Source organism: Leptopilina boulardi, unplaced genomic scaffold, assembly GCF_019393585.1.
Source record: "Leptopilina boulardi isolate dan_hultmark-lab unplaced genomic scaffold, ZJU_Lbou_2.1 LbouV2_302, whole genome shotgun sequence".
NCBI lineage: Eukaryota > Metazoa > Arthropoda > Insecta > Hymenoptera > Figitidae > Leptopilina > Leptopilina boulardi.
Genome location: NW_026137866.1, coordinates 1,199,298 through 1,221,418, shown reverse-complemented (window position 1 = coordinate 1,221,418; position 22,121 = coordinate 1,199,298). Strand labels below are relative to the sequence as shown.

Sequence of the window (22,121 nt, the reverse complement as noted above, 5' to 3'; positions counted from 1 at the left end):
TTTATTGTTTATTTCTTATATTTTTTATTCTACAATAAATTTCTTTGAAAATTTTAAGAAAATTTATATAATTCTTTTGAATTTTGTATTAATTGTGATATCTTTTTTCAGATTTTACGGATGGTCAAACAGTTAAGAAGTTTCTATTATAACTGACAGATGACGCTGTCTCCAAATAAAATGGCGCTAACTGTCAAAAAGTTTAAATCATAACAACTTTTTATTGCATTTGATTTTATCATTATTTGACAATATTTATAAATTGTGTGATGGTTTAAATAATATTTAATAGTAGTGCTTGGTACTATTATAGTTACTATGGTATTTGTTTAGTGAAAAAGTGTCAAATGTGCAGTCTACAATGAGTGTTAACGGTGTTAACAAATGTCAACATGTGTCAGTATTTGAGGTTAATCAAGAAAAATATTGGCATTTGTTTATTAAATGGAATTTTAAACATTTCTTTACAATTTATTTTTGCATTGTTATTTAACTACATTATGCATTGTTGAAGAATATCAATAATTAATTTGACATATTGAGAAGAAAATTGAAATGAAGTGCGATTTATTTTGTCATGTATTTCTCGACAACATTAAATGGATTTGAAAAAATTTTGCAAATTACAATTAAATGGAATTTCAAGAATAATTAATCTTATTCAACGAATAACGGATAATAATTATAAAAACAAACAATAGCCTCCAGCGTTATAAATTTTTACGTCATAAGATGAATCACAATTTTATGGTAAGTTTTTCTTATTAAATTTTCAATTTTGTTTTTTATTAGTACTTATTATTATTATATTTTTTATATTATTATTTATTATGAAATTTATTTATCAAACCAAATTTAAGTTTTTGTATATAATTATTAATACGATTTATTGTTATTGTCTTGATCATCGAATTTTGAAGGATTTCAACAAGTCGGAACCATTTTTAAACAAGAAATTTATAGACAATATTAATTTGGAAAATTAATGCAAATATTAAAACAAAAAAGGGGACAATTGGAAGAAATTTTTGAAAATGGAAAAAAGTTCGTAAGAAAAATCAAATGCAGGTATAGTGATAAAAAATATAATTAGATTTATTTTTAATTGTGTGACATTAGTGGAGAGAAGGAGAGAGAAAGAGAGAGAGAGAGAGAGAGAGAGAGAGAGAGAGAGAGAGAGAGAAAAAAAAGAAGTTCTCGGCGGAGACGTTTTGTATATTTATTCTGGTCAGTTGTCGTGTGTCTGAGCGCGCTGCAGGTCGATGTTTAAGTTCCCAAGTACCGGTTTAACAGCAGAGAGTCTCCCAAAGTCCTATCTTGTATTCCGTATTTCGTGGAAGAAAGTCCTTCCATTTGTCGTCGTCTTGTAACGCGCAGTGTAGGCGCCTGTTGCTTTATTTTCAAAAAAAGAAAAACAAAACAAATAATTTCAATTTCAATTTTCTTCAGTAATTATTTTTTAATCTCGCGGACTTGGCGACAAGCAAGTCCGCGGACGCGCATGTTCCGAAACTTTTGTTAATGTGATACTTGATTTGTTTTTAAGGACAAATTTTCCTTAGCTTTTTAAATATGGCGTGTGATCAGTGGTGGTTTATTCATGGAAGTGTTACTCTAAGAAAAATGATGATAATACAAATATTTTTCGCATTTGGATTTTATACAACATTGGCAGAGACAGGTCAGTTTTATTCAAAGGCATTCTCTTTGAAAAAAAGAAAAATTTATTGATTATAGGAAATTGCAATCTTCTAAATCATTTGTGTCAATTTGAAAATCATTTAAACTCATCTTGATATTATTGAAAAATATTATTTAAATATTCTTCAATATTGTTTGTATTTTATGGGTTTTTTTTTCCTTCTTCATATGTCAGAATTTAATTTATTGATGCAAAAAAAAAGGTAATAAATGAGATGACGTTCTGCTGTTTTTCCATTTAGAAATGTATTTCTTTTTATTTGTGAATGATTTACCTGCCGAGGACTACGAAACGTTGAGATGTATTCAACAGGTATAGTGTCTGTATTTGGTTGAGGAATATGTTTGTCGAGTCGATAGTCGCAGTTTTTCAGGCTTTCGTGAGGATTAATAATAGATTCATTAAAAACAGGTGTGATAGGAAATAAAAAGAAATAAGAAGTTGAGGAACTGTTAAACTTATAAATAAAAGAACAGAATTCTGGCATATTTTAACAAACATTGTTTATTCCACTGTTTTTTTTTTTAATTATAATTTATTTTGTTTCAATAATGTTTATTTTATAAATTACAAAATTTGAGATAATTATTGTATTCTATTAAAAATATTTAATAAAATATTTTGAAAGAAAATTTTTAAATATTTTTAGCAAACAGATATTTTTTTTTAAGTAGACATCTTCTTTAATGGCATTTAAGGATTGCTTCATTCATTAACTCTTTGCTACTGGATTTTCAATGACATATTTTTAATGACTTTTTTTGCGAGTTTATCGCGACGAATATTTTAATTACTTTCGAGCTATTTATGTAAATATATAAATTGCTGTTTAATTCTAAAGTGGTTTACTTGAATCACTTGTTTCAAGGAATACCGTACTGAGTAAAACCTGACTTATTGCCGTATTAAGTAGATCTTGTATATATATATATTTACTGTACAAGTAGTCGAAGGCCATTCGTGACGAGAAAAACCATTCAACGAAAGAAAAAAATTTTTGTAATTATTTCTCCAACCAGAGCATTTAGTGATTTACAAGCTTCACTTACGAAATTGAACATAAACTTATTGGATTGAATGTACAGTTAAACTTTTATTATATAAAATAATAATGAAGGAATAAATAAATAAATATATAAGAAAAACGGAAATATTAAGTTCGCGTATAGTTGCGGGGTAAAAATATCTTAATAACGATTATATTATCATTATAAGAAGTTCTTTGGGACGAATATAGTAAAGATATGCCTTTTTTTTAATACAAAAGACGTTTGTATTTTCGAATAAATCAGTTTTAATTGAAATCTCTTTCGCGATAAATTGTGATATTAATTTTTTTTTTAATCAATTTTAATTGAATTGCGAGATTTGCAAAAATAAATGAAAAAAAAATCACATAATTTTGTCACTTGTTTACATTTTATGAATATCTATAACGATCTATGGCGTCACCACGGCGGATTGTATGGATCACTTTGGTTAAATGGCAATTTATTGACTTGAAGAGCACAACTTATTAACTTATAAACCTCTTGCTCCAATCTATATGTTTTAACTAGTTTATCAGTTAATGAAATTCATACTTTCAACTCTTAATTTCAGAAATGTTTTTTTATTTATTAAATTTTAGTAATTAATTTATTATATTAATATTTAATTTATAATAATTATTTTTTTTTTAATAATCGGAAAAAATAAATTATTTGAAAAGTAAGATAGAAATCTCTTTTTCGCATGATATTTACGTTTGTTTATTGTTGTAACTGTAAATATCATTGTTTAAAATGCTATCAAAAGATGAAATTACTTTATCGCACATCAATTAGCGTTTGCTGCTAAAAGACAATGTTTTGTTTGACTGACAATGGTCATTAAATTGTAAACTTTTTTTTTTTGTATTATCTCGTAATATTTACAATTTCCTTTTGTATTTTAGTCTCTTTTAATATAAAGCATAATTATTAATGTCTCAATTTACCTGTAATTTGTAAAAAAAAAAAAAGTGGAATATTTTCTCGAGGAAAAAAAAGAGGTTCATTGCACTTGAGAGTTGCAAGTATATAGAATTTTAAATTACTAGAAGCCATTATCGACCTAGAAGACTTATCTTTATAAACAGATAGGGAGGAAGAACCTGAAACCTTTCAAAGTACTATAGACGTATTGTAATATTTAAATAAACCCAGTAGCAGAAGTTAAGTATGTTGAAAGAATAGAGCAAATTTTTATATGACATTAAAAAAAAATGTCTTATCTATAAATTCTTTTTTGATAATTTTATAAAATTTGAATTAAAATGTTATTTTTTAATTTTTTTTTTTGAATAATTAATTTTTTGACTTTAAGTAAAAGAAAAGAAATTTTGAAATTTATTTCCATTGTTCGTGAAATGTGTCAAAAGTTCAAAACAGTTTTTCGGTGCCAACAATACTCTATTGTCAAGATATATTTTTATTTGGAACAGCCAAACTTATGTTCGGTCAACTCTTTTTTTTTTCTTATATTTGAGATTGGTATCTATCTTTTTAAGTAGACTACAATATAGTATATATACCGTTAGTTTTCTCAGCGAAAGATCTTGCTCTGTAGAAACTGAATCCAATCGAAAACAAACGTAGAAGCGTAACAGTATTTGTGTGGGCTCTCGCATCACATCTAGGGCTTCTGATCGGATGAGCGAATATTATTCATTTTTCACTCATCATGGAAAGAAAAAAAAATACCAGAAAACAATTCTCATTAACAATTAAAAATCCATTTAATTTTACTATAAAAAGAAATTATATTATTGAAAAAATTTTGTATTTTTGTTTCAGAACTGGTAATAAAAGCCTAATTTTATTATAAGGAAAAAATAAGAAATTATTTTTTTCACTTGATCTTCAATATTATTTATATATACTTCTCGCATATGGTGTGAAGAAAACTCCTTGTTTGAGATCTCGTGTATAATGAATGTAATGCGTGGGAGTTCATCTGTTTTTGAAGACAAAAAAAAAAAAAACCTCCCCGAACATATAGTCACCATGTGTGTTCGTTGCACTCAAAACCGATCCCAAACCGGAAGGTCAGGGTATAGGGTCCCTTTCAAGAGCTGCTATCCGCTGTTGTTCTTTGAAAAAAAAAAAAAAATTTACAATACTTTCGAAAAGATCATGGAAAAATTCTTTGTCAATTTTTCTTCTACTCTCCGGAAATATTTATCGACAAAATTATTTATTTAATTAGTTTCGAAAAATTGATCAATATTTTCTAAAAAAAAGGTATTAAAAAGGTATTTTGAAATTATTTGCAAAGATTTAATTTAATAAAATTTGAATTTTAAATTCAATTCACCTTTTCGATTGAGTTTAAAAATAAATTTTGATCGTAAATGTATTCCAAGGATGTTGCAATTATTGAAGAATGAGAGGAAAAAAAATGTGTCAAAATATTTAAAAGGTGTTTCAACAGATATTCGGTATATGTTGCTTCTTGTTACAAAGTTTTCTTTTTAGTCATTATTGAATAATGCCAGGTGTTATTATAAAAGTTGACACAAAGAAAAAAAAAAGAATATTGTTATTATTGTCGTATTTTTGTTCAGGAAGAAGTGTCCTTGTCTTTATGTAAGTTCAAATAGCTGGAACAAAATTCATATGGGTAGATATATAATAATCGCATTTTAAGACTTGGTTTTCTGTTTCTTTTTTTTTTTGTGAAAAGGAATAAAATGATTTTTTTCTTTTCTTCAAATGGAAGTCAACGTGCTATTGCGATACTTACATGTATGGTATACGTGGGACGATAGGAAGACTTCACTTGGAAACTATATATGTGTATAAAGAATAAACGACGTCAATTTCCATTCATCAATTTAAAAAATTCCACATCTTTCTGTCTATTTTTCTTTTACATCTGTTTTGTAAGTTTCTTCATGGAAAACTAGTTTCTTCATATAATTTTTATTTTTTTTATTTGTATATCCGTTGTATAGGTATTCTTACTATAAATGAGAGATAATATTTTCATTTAGAAAAATATGACTTTTATGATCAAAATAATAATTGGTTTTTTATTTTCAATATTAAAGAAAAAATATGAAATTTCTAACGACACACGAGTTATTATTAAAGTTTGTCCTTTTTTAGGAGCAATAATAAAAAAAAAAAAAAAAACTATGACAGGAAGAGAAAGGAAAGGAAGTGGTGGTTGTAAAGAACAGGGAAGGAATATTATCATCTTCAGGTCACACGACACAGTATACAATTTAATCGGAAATAAATTGATATCGATTTAATATTATTTTTATCAAAGAATCGTAAAAAATGAGGATTTCTAATCGATTTTTTGATTTTTTTTTTTATGGATGGAGAAAGATGAGGTCTTCGACCTTATTTTGTTTTATAGCTTTCTCTCCTTTATTCACCGAGTCCTATTCTTTTATCTTTCAATTCAAACTGGCAACAGTCTGTTGCCCATGATACCGGTGCGCTCACTGGCCTGAAAATCCTCAGTCACCTTATTTGCACCATTGACCTTTCCGACTTTTTATTACGCGTCCCTTATTATTTTTATTGTTTCGCTAATAATTGCTCTCACATTGAACTTTATTGCTCGATTAAAAATGTCAATTAGTTTCCTCTGTCGTAAAAAAATTTTAATTTCTGTCCATTGGCTCTGCTTGACGAAAAGTCTAGTTTTCAGAATTTATTTTTATTCAAATAGGTATATTTTTATTAAACAACATTTTTTGAAAATAATTTTTCTAAAACAGATATTGAGACTAAACCACTTTTCCTTAAGACAATATTGTTATAATATGTGTGAAAAACATCTTGGAACAATGAACTTGTATTTTAAAATTCACATAACGTTTTCTTAACGCTCGTGAATATATTATTTGTGTACGTACTTGCATATATTAAATAGAAAAAATCTTGATGAATTTTCTTGAGGAATGACGTTCAGGTTTTAATATCTTATTATTTTATTATATATGACTCATTGTACATATTATGTTGAAAAAGAACGCAAATGACAAATTTTTTTTTTTTATCTTTTCTTTTTTTTCTCCACATTAATAAAGAATTCCAGTTTGTAGTAATTTTTTACAACTAAAAAAAAATTTTTTGATTAATTGTTCTAGACAAAAAAAAAATTGAAAATTCAAATGAGTAACATTAATTTTAGTCTAGTCGGTTGTCAATGAGTCTGTATATATAATATAATAATAAATGCGCAACATTTTCTAGTTAACGTATTCACGTTCCAGGAAATAAGTATAGGTTTGCATTGTTTGCATAATTACCAACTGGGCTTTTATCTAATTCCCTCGTAAACGTTAATTACTTTTTCCCTTTAGTTTCAATGTTTTTTTTTATGTAACACATAATATAAAATTGACGATAGTGAATGAAAATTCGAAATTTGGAAGTTTTTAATTTATTTTTTGGTTTTTTATTTTATTTTTGTTATGTTTGGATTTTTTAATAATTTTCCATTTTTTCTTTTTCAGAAACGATATATACAGGTTTTAATGAAAATTTCAATCTTTTCTATAACGGTGAATGTTAAAGTTGTACATATATACGGGAATTAAATTGAAAGGCGGTTACCGAGTCTTATACTTGGGAAAAATCATTCTTTCTTGACATTCTAGTGTTTAAAGCGACCGCTTGAATTCGATAGTTGTGGAGAGAGAGAAAGAGAACAAGAACCACAGAATTGAAAGTATTTAATACCTACAAATATTTTTACAATATGTAAAATTGATCTGGGAACTTCCGTGATATCAATTCTTTAATTTCAATATACGGACTTAAATCTTAATTTTTGATACTATTTGACTATAGGTAAATTAATAAATAAATTCTTTTTATTCCTCAATATCGTTTCGATTGAAGGAAATAAAATACAATTACGTCATTTCTTGGTATTGGCAGTAAAATTTTTATTATAATTTTTTTTTTTTTTAATATTATTCAATAATAAAGAGTAAAATTTTGATGGGAAACAGAATCTTTATACTGTATTAACTTGGAGTCTTATTCATGGTTTATATTTATGCGATTCTATTTATGTATAAATATCCCGTCTGCCCTTGAACTAAACTGCAGTGTCAGATTCTGAATCTTATTTTAAAATGGAAAAATAAAATTTTAAGCTAATTAAAGTAATGTAACCAGTCTGGTATTGTAAAAGAAGATTTGAGATGAAAATTGGCCTACGACCCTATCTTATATACATAGTAGTATTAAGTATCGGGATTTTTATAAAAGAAACCAGTTTTGTATTCATCATCATCCCGCATAAATATTCCATTGGAGTTTGAAGTATTTTATTCATCATATTTAATAGAAGGAAAAATTGTCATTTGATGAAAAAAATATTCTTGTAATAATATTTCTGATCATTTATTTATTTTCTCATTTTATTTTTAATTTTTTTCTACGTGAATTCTTTTTTAAAACATTTTTATCAAGTTTTTCTGTGAAAATTTGATTCAATTGACAATATTATACATAGGTCAAATACAAGTTGAGTGCATAAATTTTGATGCAAAAATTAGAGAATTGATGAGACTAAATTTGTGGATGAATTATATTCTGCACAAGGACATTGCCCTCTCAATATAGAAACAAGAAGTTGAGAACGTCGACGTTGACACATACGTTGAAACGTCACATTCTGACATCATGAACGCGTTTATTGCTATTTTTGGTATCTCGAAAATTTATATATAGATATATTAAAAAAGTATTCACTTGGGAAGAAAATTTGCATAATATTAATTAATTTGACGAAAAAATATTCAAATTAATAATCTTCTTTTAATGCCAAGCAAAAAAGAAAGGCTTACATCAGATGTGCCTGAATAAATTTAGTCTTTCGCGATAGCCAAATCGTTGCTCCAAAAAACACTTTTAGCTTCTCTATATGTGTAAAAAATAAAGAAAATATAAAAATAAGTTTAAATTAATGAATATTTAGTAAAATTATTTATTAATTTAAATAATATATGTATTTTTTTTTTTAATAGACCTGTTTTTTCTTTTTACAGATTTGTCTTATCATAAGTATGAAATATCGAGGACACACAGTTTTTTGGATGATAGAATAGATTTTTCGCCGTTTGATGAAAATTCGCAAAATCGATTTGTAAGATCGGTTCTTGAACCACCGAAAGGGACGGCGAAGCCTCAACATGAACTTAGCGAAGTTCAGGATATGCAACAACAACAACAACCAAAAGTGCAACCTACAACACTGCCACAACAACCGGTTATTAGCATAAATACTCATAATTCAGCAAATGTTTCTTATTCAACGGAAACTATTTCCACGGAAAATCCAGTGCATGGCGAATTACCTTCGAAAAAATATAAACCGGATGTTCTCAAGTCAAAAAAAAATTATACCACAGCTACCACACCAACTGTTGAAACGTCCACTTCACATTTGGTAAGTTTCGCCCCTTAACGTATACAGTAAAATAATTTTTCCCTCAAATTTTACATTCTATGGAAATAAAAATAGAAATTTAAATGAGAGGAGTAAAAAAATGTACATAATTAAATTTTAATTTATTTTTCAGTCTAAACCAGTTGTTTGGGCAAATCAAACAAGGTGGACTAAAATTACACACAATGTTAAACCTACCAATGAGAATTCTGAGACTGAAATTGGCGACATTCCAGACACTCTTTCTGAAGTATCAAATTCTACACTGCTACAGAATAATATAACAAAAACCGTAAATGATACACATCAATATTATAATAGTACATTTATGGTTGATAAAGCCGCATGGGAAAAATATTGGGTGAATATGGCTATACATCCGAATCTTCAAGTCAATGAAGTTCTAAGCGAGAGTCACAGGAAAGCTGCGGTTTGTTCTTTTGTTCATTAAAATCTCCATTCTTTACATATATATATATCGATGGATTGTACGAATAATAGTCTATCTTTTTAAGCCCTGTGAAAAAAATGCAAATTTTAATTTTTTTTTTTTGTTTTATAATTTTGCGAGTTTTTAATTTTTATTTTCTTTTACAGACAATAAAACTAAAGTTCGATTTTCCATTTTATGGACACAAAGTACGGAATATCACAATTGCCACAGGTGGATTTTTATATACAGGAGAATACGTACACAGTTGGCTTGCTGCGACACAGTACATTGCACCGTTAATGGCGAACTTTGACTTGCAATTGTCCAATCGTAGTTTCGTGAAATATGCAGACAATTGTTAGTAATTCATTTATCTAGATTTTTTTTTTATTTGAAAATTCAAATTTAATATATAAATAAACAAATATAAGAATTTGATAAAAAAAATAATATTTTTTACTAATATTCAAAAGAAAGTTGATAAATTTAAATCAAATATGTGGTTTAAAAGAAGAAAATACTTTTCATAGCTTTACAAAAATTATAAAATTATTTATATCTACTTATCTTTTGTAATCACATATCATTCTGCCAATCTCATTTCTTTGTTACTGTCGTCTTTTATTTTGATTATGAATTTGTAATCGGATTTGTTGATAGCTATTTATAGACTTTATGAATATCATGTGAAAGTAAAAAAAAAAAAAAGTAAAATACCATTATTTTTTTTTAATGACTATTGAAAAACTGGTGAATTTTTTTAAAAAATATGAGAATTTAATTAAAATTCAAATCAATGTTTCAGCAACATCATTTACAGTCGAGTGGGAAAATGTTGTACTTCACGATAAACCAGAGGATGGGGCTTTCACATTCCAAGTGACTTTACATCTAAACGGCGACATTGTATTCGTTTACACTGCAATTCCACTTGTTGTCGAAAATATTGAAGACACTAATCATCCAGTCAAAGTTGGATTGAGTGACGCTTACATTATGGACAGAACTGTATTCTGTAAGTTAATTCAAAAAAATATTATAAAGAGAAAATTAGACAAACTAAACTAAAGTTAGACTAATTTAGAATTAATTATTTTAAAAATTCATTTAAATTAATAGTTTGTCAATTAAAAAATAATATTCACTATTGATGATTATTTAAAGAGATTTATTATTTTTATAAATTCTTTTTAATAAATTAATAATTGGAAAATAATTACTATTAATAAATTAAATTATTTTTTATTTAGTTAATCGCAAGAAGACAATTTACGAATATCATCGAGTACACTTTAACCGCGAGGATATAAAGAATTTCACAGTGATATATTTGACGGCATTGCCAACATGTTTGCAAATGGATAATTGCAATGATTGTCTCACAAAAGTGCCAGGATTCATTTGTAAATGGTGTTCTGAATTGCAACAATGTAGTACAGGAGTTTCGCGAACTAAACAAGATTGGTTGCAAAAAGGATGCGATAGAAAAAATGTCAAAGATGCAGCAAGTTGTTCAGCAAAAGCAACATCCTATAAAGATCACATTGATGCCCAAGGACACGAGGAACACATCACCAGAGACGAAGTATTGTCGGCTAGCGTGAAACCTAGTCAACATTCTAGTCCAGCGGCTGGTTCCTTGGAACATGGTATTATTTTTTTTTTGAAATCAATAATTGTACCTATTTTTTCTTTTTGTTTCTGTCTATACAATTCTTTTTTTAATAATATTTAAATTTTTTTTCTACAGCTCGCGAAAATATGAACATGAGCGTTTCTGGTATCATCGGTATTCTGATAATTATTTCCCTTGTTGCTGGTTTAGCCGGTTGGGCTGTATATGCGTATCGTAATCCTCACAGTGCATCAGGACAAATACTCATTCGAGTGAGTTTTTTTTTTTTTTATTTTCCTCAAAAAATTGAAAAAATATTTCTTTTATCTATTTCTAAATGAGTTATAGTGAATTAATAAATTATAAATAAAATTAATTTTTCTTGTTTAGTATCGACCAAGTCAATGGAGTTGGAGAAGAGGCGAAGCACGCTATACTGTCGCAACAATTCACATGTGATGCATTTTACAATTGCGATTCATGTCGATTAAAATTTATTTATCAAATTTATGGAGTTCACAAGTACCGTTTGATGGGAGTGTGATGTACTTTATCTAAATCGTGATAGCGAAAGAGACTAATATAAAATTCAGCTATCACGAAAGCAAAAAACGAAACAATGTTCAATCGTTGTGTTTCAAAATTTTATTGTCATACAACTCGATTGAAATGAGTATAAAGAAAAAGAAACTGAAAATCTTTTTTAAAACTAGCGGGAACATGGCAATTTTATAATTGAATACGAGGAATTTTTATATAAATGATATTTTACCTAAAAAAAAAAAAATGAACGTTCAGAACGTAATTATGCACTGAAAGAAACAGAGAATATAAAAATACTAGAGGGAACAAAGACATTACCAATGTGCACTTACTTTTTTTTAAAACGGTAATATTTTTATCTAATAACAATTTCAGATCATTTTTTCTCTCCAAATTTATCATAAAAGAACAATATTAATTTTCTATCAATTTCGATTCGCAATGAGATTATTTGAAATTTCTTATTTTACCGAAAAATAGTCGAATATTGTCGCCGGTAACGCGACAAGAACAAGCGAATGTTTCTTGATCGTCGACAATAATTGTGATTTTGATCAACGTGTGGTATATATAATATTTTTTTTTTTGTTATTGTTTAAGAATCGTTTTTCATCGTTAGAAAAATTGTTTTAATTAAATATATATAAATACACAATGATGAATGTATTTTAAATCACTCATAAGAAATTATTTTTTCTTATGATTGACAAAAAAAACATTCTTTAATTATAATATTTAAAAATTTTTTTCGTAATTTCAACACGTTTTTGATAAATCATGAAACTATGGTCTAATCACGGGTATTAATGTTTAGAAAAACTCGAAAAAGATCTGATTTTAAATGAAAAAAAAAGAAATAATTTTAATATAGGATTTTGATAAATATTTTAATGAAAATTTTAACTTAAATTGTTATTTTTTTAAAAAAAAATCAAAAAATGATATTAAAATTTTTTTTTACAAGGAAACACACACTTTCAATTTGTAAATAGTGTTATGACTTGTATATAACTAGAAAATATACACAAGAAACCATAGTTTCGTTAATTGAAAGAGAAAATTATTTTATAAACAAATACGTAATAAATACATAATAATTATATATATATAGATATATATTTTACACAACGTTTTTAGAAAGATTCTTTCTCGTTATATCGAGAATTGAAAAAAAAAAAATCATGTATCTGTCAATTAATATTATATTTTAATTGTATATATAAATATCTAGTACTATTTTATAATAATGTAATTTTTACCTATTTTTAAGACTTTGAGAGGTGCCTTTTTAAGCGTTTTACTGCGTAATACTACTCAATTTTTATTTTGCATAAAAACAATTAAAAGAGTGACTATAATTTTATATAATTTCTTTAATTGAATTCTCTTGAATACTTTTTTTTTTATTATATCAATTATCGTGATGAATTTTAGTTTAACAATTTTATTGTAAACGTAAAGAATTTAAAAAAATAATTTTATGTAAGAATGTATTTGAATTCTTGCATAATATTTAAAAATTTTCTTTGTCAAACAATTATTGATAAGTTTTCATTTAATTGTGTACGATTTAATTAATAGTTTGTGATAATAAATAATTTAATTACAAAAATTTGTTTTATTTTAAAAAAATAATTTTTTTAAAAACTTCCCGCTTTTTTTTTTTGTTTTTAGTGAGACCTCTAGCGGTATATTGTGAAAGGACTTCAAGATGACGTTTGTTTAATAAACATAACCTCAAAATGTCCCTTTAAAAATTGTTTGCAAATAAATAATGTGTCATGCGGCCACAAAAATTTATATTACCATGCGGTGTGGAGAGGTATTTATTTATTTAATAATAAAAATATATTGTTTATAAATTATAGAATTTAAGTTTTGTATTTTTCAAGTATAAAATTCCATCAGAGAAAAGATTGACAAATTTTTCCATTTTTGCATAATGTAATTTTTATTTTAGTTTTGTAAATCCAGACAAAAAAGTAATGATTGTTGCTGTCTTTGGAAAATCTCAATATCGAGCAAAAGGATGCAAAACAGGAATGTTAAGTTCCGTTCTCCAGATGGATCTTTTGGATGAACCAACTGTTGATGAATCTTCATTGGTAAATTGTTTTTATTTTAACACTATTTTTATATCTATTTTCTTGATATTAAAAAAATAAAATGTATAATATTATTAAAAAACAATATAATTTTTAGTGTCAAATAGAAGGTTATCATGATGAGAAGGAAAAAACTATTTATTTACATCTTAGAGGATTATTAGATACGTCAACATTAATTCACGAGTTTGATAAATTTATTGAGACACAGGAACGTAAAGATTTCCTCAGTGCTTGGGCACATATGAGAGATAAATATGCAAGAGGTTTACTGGTACTCTTTCATTTATCTCATGTTTTGGTTCTAAGTCATCCGACACCTATTTTTGACACTAGTTACATTCATTTATTTAGAGCACTAGATATAATCAGGTAAGATTGTACAAGCACTTTTTTTTATAATTAATTGCATTTCTAAATCATTAAATTAAAAATTTTGTTAAATTATTTGATAGACAAAAAATATCAATACCACTGTCGGATATTTTAAATACCATTCCTGGTTTATCGAAAGATTGGATTGCCAATGTGAGGCCTTGCTCACCACGTGTTTTATTTTATTTTGAGACATGTCCAAGTGTTTTTCGCGAACCTGATAGTGGAGCGAATATTAAAGAAATGGAGCATGCATTGGAGGATCAAATTTATTTAATTTTGAGAAAAAATCGCATTGTCACAAATATCAGGTAATTAAAAGTAGAAAAATAGAATTTTTGTTTATGGATTTAAAAATTAGTAATTTTTCTTTTTCAGTTCAAATTCATTGTTTGCAATTCCGGCAAATCAGGAATTTGTATTTATTCACACGGGTCCCACTGAATCTCGTGATATTTTGGGTTATATGGCTAAAAAACTTATTCAAAGTTGTAAAATAAGTTCAGGTGGCACCACTTCGAGAAGTCTTGCTAGTCTTGATTCAAATTTGATTACCACTGAGTCAGAATCTGGTAAATTATTGTTATTGTTACAGGAATTTAATTTTTGTTAATTTTTTTTATTGATTTTTATAAATTTTTCTAGAATCTCACACATTTAACCAATTTTTGAAGCAACACATTAGCCTCGCATTTGCCAAAGGTTTTGACGATAATGTTGGACGACATTCGACTCCTGCACATTTTGAGGTACATATTTAAAATAATTTCTAAAAAAAATATTTTTAAAAAAATTTTTATTACAGATTCCGAGTATTCGCACATTTTTTGAAATAGCGAATAAAGTTTATAATTTTTTTATACGAGGGACAAGCAAGGAATTGACACTTTTGTATAATTTATTAGATACTGATGTGAAATTCAGTAAAAGTAGATGTAACAAAGTTTTACCCAGAGCTTTACAAACATATCAGGAAAATCTTCCCCAACATTACACCAGGTAATAAACTTAATAATTAATAAAATGTAAAATTAAATATTTATTTCTATTTTTATTTGAAATTAAAAATATAAATTTTTAATAGAACTTATCACGAAACGAAATTGGCTCATGCAATTGCTGTTTTTGAAATGCACGCACGTGGTCCTTTATTCGAGGAATTTAGTGAAAAATTGCAGGAAGAATGTGAAAAATATTGGAAAGCTGGTCGACAAATGTGCGAAGTTCTATCGTTAACGGGCAATCCTTGTACAAATCCAATTCATAAAGGTGGAAGTGAAGGCGCCGGTGGTGGTGAATTATCTGAATCTCGAGATGATAGGTAAAAATAAAAATAAAATTAATTTATTATATTTTTTATAATTATAATTTAATTAATTTTCATAATTATCATAATGATATAGTGAATTGCCGATAATGGAGCACTGCACTGGTGTTCGTTATGTTTGCGCTTGTAATTGTGGCCGTTGTCAGGGTTCGAGAGAAGATCCTTTTAATTTGCGACAAGCAAATTACGATTTTTTTCAAATGTTGACAAAACAATGTGGATGCTCGCAACTCGAAAGCATCCAATTTCCCGTTTTTCAACCAAGTACACATAACTTCAGGTAATAATTAATATTTCAATTTTGTTGTAATTAAAATTTTTGAAAATATTTTTTTTTTTGTTTTGCTAGAGCGGCACAACTATTTTCAGCTACAAATAGAAAAGATTCTATATCACGTGTCGAATTATCAACACCTCAAGGTCACACTCAAGTTTGCAGTCTTGGAGTAGAGACAATGAATGGTAATTTATAACAATAAAAAATTTGTTGAATTATCGTTTAAGAATTTTTTCAATTTTAAAATTATAATTAAAATAGATAATATAACTGCCTATGGAAGTGGAGGTCAATCACCACCGACAAGTGATCAAATTGCTGATGAAACACAAAGACTCAGTAATAAAACAAGTTTGACTCCAAACGAAAGTCACAAAGTCGTTATTGAAGTGTCTGAAGATTCTGAAAGTGCAAAAGGTAAATATTTAAATGTTACAGATAATTTGTAAATTTATTTAAAATTTATTAAAAATTTTGCAGAAAAATCGCTGGTCAGACAACCATCTACAACGGAATATTTACCTGGAATGTTACACGCTGAATCACCAGCAGGACTTTTGCCTCAATTTTCCAGTTGGTCACTCGTATGTCTTGGTCCCAGTAGTCTTTATTCTCATAATTTGGGCTTGCAACATCAGGCAGGAATTTTGTCAAATTCAGCTTTTCTCTTGCCCTGGGATGTGACTGTTAGGTAAGAAAATATAGTAAATAGAAAAATAAAATTTATTTCAATATTAATTGAAAAAAATTTTGAATTTAAAGACTAGAACATCAAAAGGATAAAGGATCACTCTGGCCAATGGTGAATGATCATGGACAACATGGATATTGTCCAAGGGGAAAAAATTTTCAAAATTTAAATACAATACGAGGACGAAAATCAAAAGGAGGAAAGGAGTTTGTGGTGAAAATTTTTGTTGGCGTTGAATATGAATGTCCACGTGGACATAGATTTATGGCTTCAGCGCCTGATAAAGTTTTAAAAGCAACTGGAAATGGAATTGTCAAAGACAGTGGAAATAAAGTAACATCGAGTACAGCGGATATGCCACTTTATTTTCCATGTCCATGCAGGTATATTGTGCAAAAATTAATTACAAAAATTTATGGAATGAAATGAAATATATTAATTCATTGAAATTTTTAGACTAGTAAAACCATTAATTGCACAACTTATGAGAATACATGTTGTGACACCAAAGGCACCAGTGCACGTTACTCTAAATCCAAGAGTTCAACCAGGTCCTTCGCCGTGTCCTATTTTTGTCACAGGATGCGAGGAACCAATAAAACTTTCACAAAGTGCTTACTGGGTTTTGAGACTGCCGTATCCTTTTTGCAAAATTTTAAATACCATTTTCAAAAAATATAAATTAATTAATAATAATTTACGGATTTGAAAAAAATATTATTTCTTAATTTTTTTTAAAAATAGTTACGTTTATATGGGAGAAAATGGACCTTATTTAGCACCAAAAGAACCTGTACCAATAAGTCATGGGCGATTATTAGCCGGAATGTATGGAATCAGCGAGGTTGTTGTAGAAAAAAAATAACTTTTTTTTTCTAAAAAGTTATTATATAATCTACCTGGAGAAGAATGTATTTAATTTTGTAAATACAAATTAATTATATAACAGAAAACAAATATTTTTCGAGAAAAAATTTCTTGCCTCAACGTATTGGTTCTTCTAAAAGAAAGTGAATATATATTTTTTATTTTTTCATTAAATTTAATTCACTTTTAATTAATAAAAGTGATTTTTTATTTTCTTAAATTCAAAATTTTATAATTTAATGTTTTTAAATTAATTATTATATTTGATAAACAAAATTAAAAATTTGTTATATTTTTTCATAAACAATTCAGATAAAACAAGTATTTAGTAATTAGTATTAATTATTTTATAGTATAATATATTTATTTGATAAATATTTATTATTTATTTATATTTTATTTAACTTTATTTTTTTAATAAAACAAATTTGTCTTTTCAGAGATTCAAATTTATTTCGAGGTTAGATTTCATCACGTGACCAGTACTGGACCAATAAGAGACGGTTATTTTGAATCTGTATTCATCCATTGGTTGCTCTGAATTTTACAGGTGTTGGTACACATGTATTGAATGACGGTTGAACAAAACATAAACACATTTGTCATTCTCGTAGTTTTTTTTCAACAAATTCATTAATTATCTGAAATTTTAAAGGAATTTGACTAATTCTATAAAGTTCTGGTAAGTTTATTCATAATATTCTATTATTATTATTATATTATTTTATTATAAAGTTATAATATCTTGACCTTGTGTCTTATTGACATGGAATCGATTGAATCTGATTTAAATAATTTTTTTTACTCGTTTTTCTGACATAACAACGCTATTTCAAAGTGCAGAGAATAGTTATAATTCAATTTTCCTCTTAAAAATGTTTTTAGTAAATTATATTCGTTATATTTATTTATAGAAAAAGAAACATTTATAACCTCTCTTTCATTTCGGAGTATATGTAAACAACTGTTTTTCAATATTACAAATAATTATATAATTCAATTTTTTTTCAGAATTTTAGAAGAAAATATATGTAATGAAAATGTATTATTCATTACTTTTAATATTTTTAACATTTTCAACATGTCATGTGGAATCAGCGATTCTTAGTTGGATATGGGACAGAGGACAAAAGGAATCAACAACTTTAGTTTCAGATGGTGTACCTTTAATTTCAATTCCTTATGAATCATTGACAGATGATGAAAAATTTCTCCAGGAAGCCGCTAAATTTACAGAAATGCAAGTTTCTTCACCACTCGAAACATGTTATCATAAAGTAGTCATGAAAATAAGATCATCTTGCAATGAAATGTCTGAAGAAGATTTGGCCAAATTAAGTGTTAATTTGCTTAATTGTCAATCATTAGTTGAAGGGAGAAAAATTTATCCTTGTACTCAAGACATGGTGAGATTAAAAGAAATAATTTATTTAAAAATTTTTAATTTTATATAATTAAATTAAAATCTTATTTATATGAATTATAAGTTAGAAATTAACAATTTTGTGTCACTGTATACCGTTTACTCTATTATAGATTTATATACACATATACTTCCACTACTACTACTATAAAAATTTCGTAGCAAGTTTAGACTTGCAAACTTCCCCCCTCTTTTTTTACCTTTATTCCCTTTTTTTATCCCTTTCCGAATACAGTCAGTCTTGTAACATATTGTAATATTAATTTATTTCCATCAAATACAAAAATTAAATTCAAATATTATTAAAAGAACAATAATTTATTTTTAAAAAAAAGTGATTAATATTATTTTGAATTTTTTTTTTAGTCTTTGAAACAATGTACTACGGAGATGGACGCCGATATGTGGAACGCTTACCATTTAATGAGTAATCGAGCAAGAGCAGTTTGTTATTCCGCAAGGAACTTACAATTTCGTGCATTAACTGAATTAACTGTTAATAAATTAGTGCAAACAACTCATTCGCAAATCAAAGCTCTGGAAAATTTACAGGTATTTTATTTTATAATTATAAGATTACATTTTTATTTCTATAGTTATAATTTTTTAATAAATTTAACTGTATTATATTTTTATTAATAATTTGAAAGAAATTTTCTGTAATAGGAAAATCAAGAAAAATTGGAAAAAGAAACAATGGACGCATTATCATTAATTGAAAGTGGAAATAAAAAATTACTCGATCAACATAATCTTGTGGCGTCTAATCTTCGTGAATTGACAATGGAAAAGGCTTTAATTCGTTTGGGACATGCGAAACTCGTTACAATGACTGAAGATATTAAAGATAAATTAGGTTTTTAAAAATAATTTTCTTAATTTAAATTGTTTGACTTCATGAGAAAGATTATTGTTGATAATAGTTTATTAATTTTCAGTGAAAGCAAATGACGATATATTAAAACAAGAATCTGATCGTAAAATTAATCATCAAGAAGTGATGGATGATTTATTGGCTATACAAGATCGTGCTCAAAAACTTTGGGAAAGATTGGAGAGTAGTACAAATAATATTTTACAACAAAATCAAGAAGCCGCGAATCAATATATACGAACATTAGAACAACTCGAGCAGATTAATAAAACAGTTAATTTTGTTTGGAATCTAACTAATATGATGCATACGCAAGTGGATGAGAAATTAGGCTGGATTACTGATTATATTAGTAGTACAGGTAAATATATTACAAAATTTTGTATTTTATTGCTAATAATCTTTGTAGGTAAAATTTTTTATCTTTTTTAAAAAATTAAATTATCTTCTAATTTATTATAAATTAATTTCTTTCAAGGTTTACAAATGCAAAAAGTTTACCGTACATTTTTGCATATAATTTACATATTGACTGCCATGATTGTTGCCGGATTTTTACAAGCACCATTTTTAATGAGAGTGACGATAATGGGAATAATTCCCTTAAATTTGACCGCTTATTTGAAACATGGAATGGAAGCGTCTCTAGATTTCTTTTCAATTACTGCTCTCATTATTCTAATTACAATGAGTAAGATAAATATTTTCTATTATTTTCTCCATTTATGTATTAATGGAAAAATGATTATTATATAGATAATTAATAAGTGCATTAATAATTATTATTATTATTATTTGCAGTGCATTATGTAATGATTATTGTTCAGTACATTTTTGGACCAAAGAAGACTGAATCAAAAAATTTTCAGCGTGGGATGGATAATGAAAATAAAGAGAATGGCGTTTGTCACAATAGCTCAAACGATATGGCTAATTTTACGAAACGACCATTTCTCAGTGCAATTTCTTCAGCTTGGTATTCATTTTACAACAGAATACACTACACTTTCAACACGGCTACAAGTAAAAAAAAATATTATTATTAGCAGATGTTAAAAATTTTTTATTTTAATTTAATTAAAAATTTTTTTTCTATAGGGAAAATTTTAAATATCTTTCAATCATTGAGTGACCATACCAAACAGTCGATATTACAACAAGAAGAACTTTCTTGCTCTTATATGTCAAAGAAATACGATAGTTTCGTGACTTTTGATTCACCAACTAATATTTCTGATGATCTTTCGGAATCTGATTTTACGCCCAAAAATTCGATAAAAGAAGATAATTTATGGACTATGCGACAACGACACAATATTTCCCGAAGGTAAAATTAAATTAGAATATTAAAAAAATATTAATTTTTATTGAACTAAAAACTATTTTAGAATTAAATTATTATTTTGCAGTAAAACTCCCATGGATAGTAGCGGTTATGGCAACAGATGCTGTGAATTAACTCGAAGTGGCAAACCATGTCGAGGAAAAGCAATGAAGAATCTCAATTATTGTCGAATTCATTTATTATCTGCTTCACCTCCAGTCAAGATTTAATTTTTATTTGGATAATATTTTTTTTACGCCAAAAATTGAAAATGGAATTTTCAATAATTATCATTTTGATTATTATTCAAGTGAGTTTTGTACAATTATATAATATTTATTTTTAAATGACAAGCACAATATTTCAATTTTGTGCTACCGCTAAATTGTATATACATATATATATATATTTACTTTAAATTTATTATCATTTTTATTAATTAATTCCATTATTCTTAATTTCAAACTAATTCATGTATATATATTATAATAGAATTAAATTTTTCTAATAAATTATATCTGTAAATTTCTAATTGCAGATTTTTATTTAAATATATACAATTTTTAGGTATAATATGAATTAAAAATAATTTAAATAAGTTATTAATTAAAAAAAAATTTAATTATTAAAATTAAAATACAGTTGAAAAGTATTTAAAAATTCTCAGTAAAATATTTACTATATTTACAGTGAATACTTATTAAATATGTTTTTTTTTTTTAATTAACATAGAAAATAATTTTTTAAATAAATAAAAAATTGTTTTAATACCATATTTTCTACGGCATTGAGTTTGCAGGGCCGTAAGAAAATTGGTACTTTCTTTTAAGACATTTTCTTGAAATATTAATTACTCAAATAATATTAAATAATCATCTTTAATTTTGTCTCAATTTTCTCTAATTTTTTCAATAGTATTTTAAAAAATACATATTTTATAAATAGATTTAATAATATTTTGTAAAAATTTTAATTTCCTATTTGAATAAAATGATCGTAAGTATTTTCAGCGAGGCCCCATGGTGTAATGGTTAGCACTCTGGACTCTGAATCCAGCGATCCGAGTTCAAATCTCGGTGGAGCCTATGTTTTTTTTTTGCACAGTTTAATTATTATTATTAT

The 22,121-nt window shown here is 26.5% G+C and overlaps 3 protein-coding genes, 1 long non-coding RNA gene and 1 other non-coding gene across 6 annotated transcripts; 4 read left to right on the top strand and 1 right to left on the bottom strand.

Annotated features, from left to right (window-relative positions):
• Positions 1-1,145: 1,145 nt before the first annotated feature.
• LOC127282861 (plexin domain-containing protein 2) lies at positions 1,146-12,394 on the top strand. The gene is made up of 8 exons (XM_051307401.1): positions 1,146-1,681; positions 8,745-9,145; positions 9,279-9,575; positions 9,743-9,935; positions 10,384-10,593; positions 10,829-11,227; positions 11,329-11,465; positions 11,584-12,394. The coding sequence occupies exons 1-8, from the start codon at positions 1,573-1,575 to the stop codon at positions 11,650-11,652; spliced, it is 1,815 nt and encodes a 604-aa protein (XP_051163358.1). The 5' UTR covers positions 1,146-1,572; the 3' UTR covers positions 11,653-12,394.
• LOC127282863 (uncharacterized) lies at positions 1,987-6,651 on the bottom strand. 2 transcript variants are annotated; one of them, XR_007843261.1, is made up of 4 exons: positions 6,075-6,651; positions 5,468-5,687; positions 5,039-5,324; positions 1,987-4,814 (listed from the first exon to the last, which is right to left on the bottom strand). It is a non-coding gene; the product is annotated as an uncharacterized LOC127282863 (long non-coding RNA). The 2 variants fall into 2 exon arrangements; XR_007843262.1 differs by lacking the exon at positions 5,039-5,324 and having other exon boundaries at positions 6,075-6,614.
• A 1,035-nt stretch (positions 12,395-13,429) lies between the features above and the next one.
• Positions 13,430-17,468, top strand: LOC127282701 (nonsense-mediated mRNA decay factor SMG8). The gene is made up of 15 exons (XM_051307130.1): positions 13,430-13,558; positions 13,697-13,841; positions 13,939-14,213; positions 14,297-14,527; positions 14,595-14,788; positions 14,862-14,965; positions 15,022-15,215; positions 15,301-15,537; positions 15,620-15,823; positions 15,893-16,005; positions 16,082-16,237; positions 16,301-16,511; positions 16,583-16,894; positions 16,968-17,147; positions 17,256-17,468. The coding sequence occupies exons 1-15, from the start codon at positions 13,518-13,520 to the stop codon at positions 17,374-17,376; spliced, it is 2,718 nt and encodes a 905-aa protein (XP_051163087.1). The 5' UTR covers positions 13,430-13,517; the 3' UTR covers positions 17,377-17,468.
• Positions 17,391-21,422, top strand: LOC127282702 (protein brambleberry-like). The gene is made up of 10 exons (XM_051307131.1): positions 17,391-17,521; positions 17,819-18,060; positions 18,390-18,784; positions 19,168-19,353; positions 19,468-19,657; positions 19,740-20,036; positions 20,154-20,366; positions 20,477-20,698; positions 20,774-21,002; positions 21,085-21,422. Exons 3-10 carry the CDS (start codon positions 18,413-18,415, stop codon positions 21,227-21,229), a joined length of 1,854 nt encoding a protein of 617 aa, XP_051163088.1. The 5' UTR covers positions 17,391-17,521; positions 17,819-18,060; positions 18,390-18,412; the 3' UTR covers positions 21,230-21,422.
• Positions 21,423-22,012: 590 nt separating this feature from the next.
• On the top strand, positions 22,013-22,084 carry Trnaq-cug (transfer RNA glutamine (anticodon CUG)). The gene has a single exon. It is a non-coding gene; the product is annotated as a tRNA-Gln (tRNA).
• Positions 22,085-22,121: the final 37 nt, after the last annotated feature.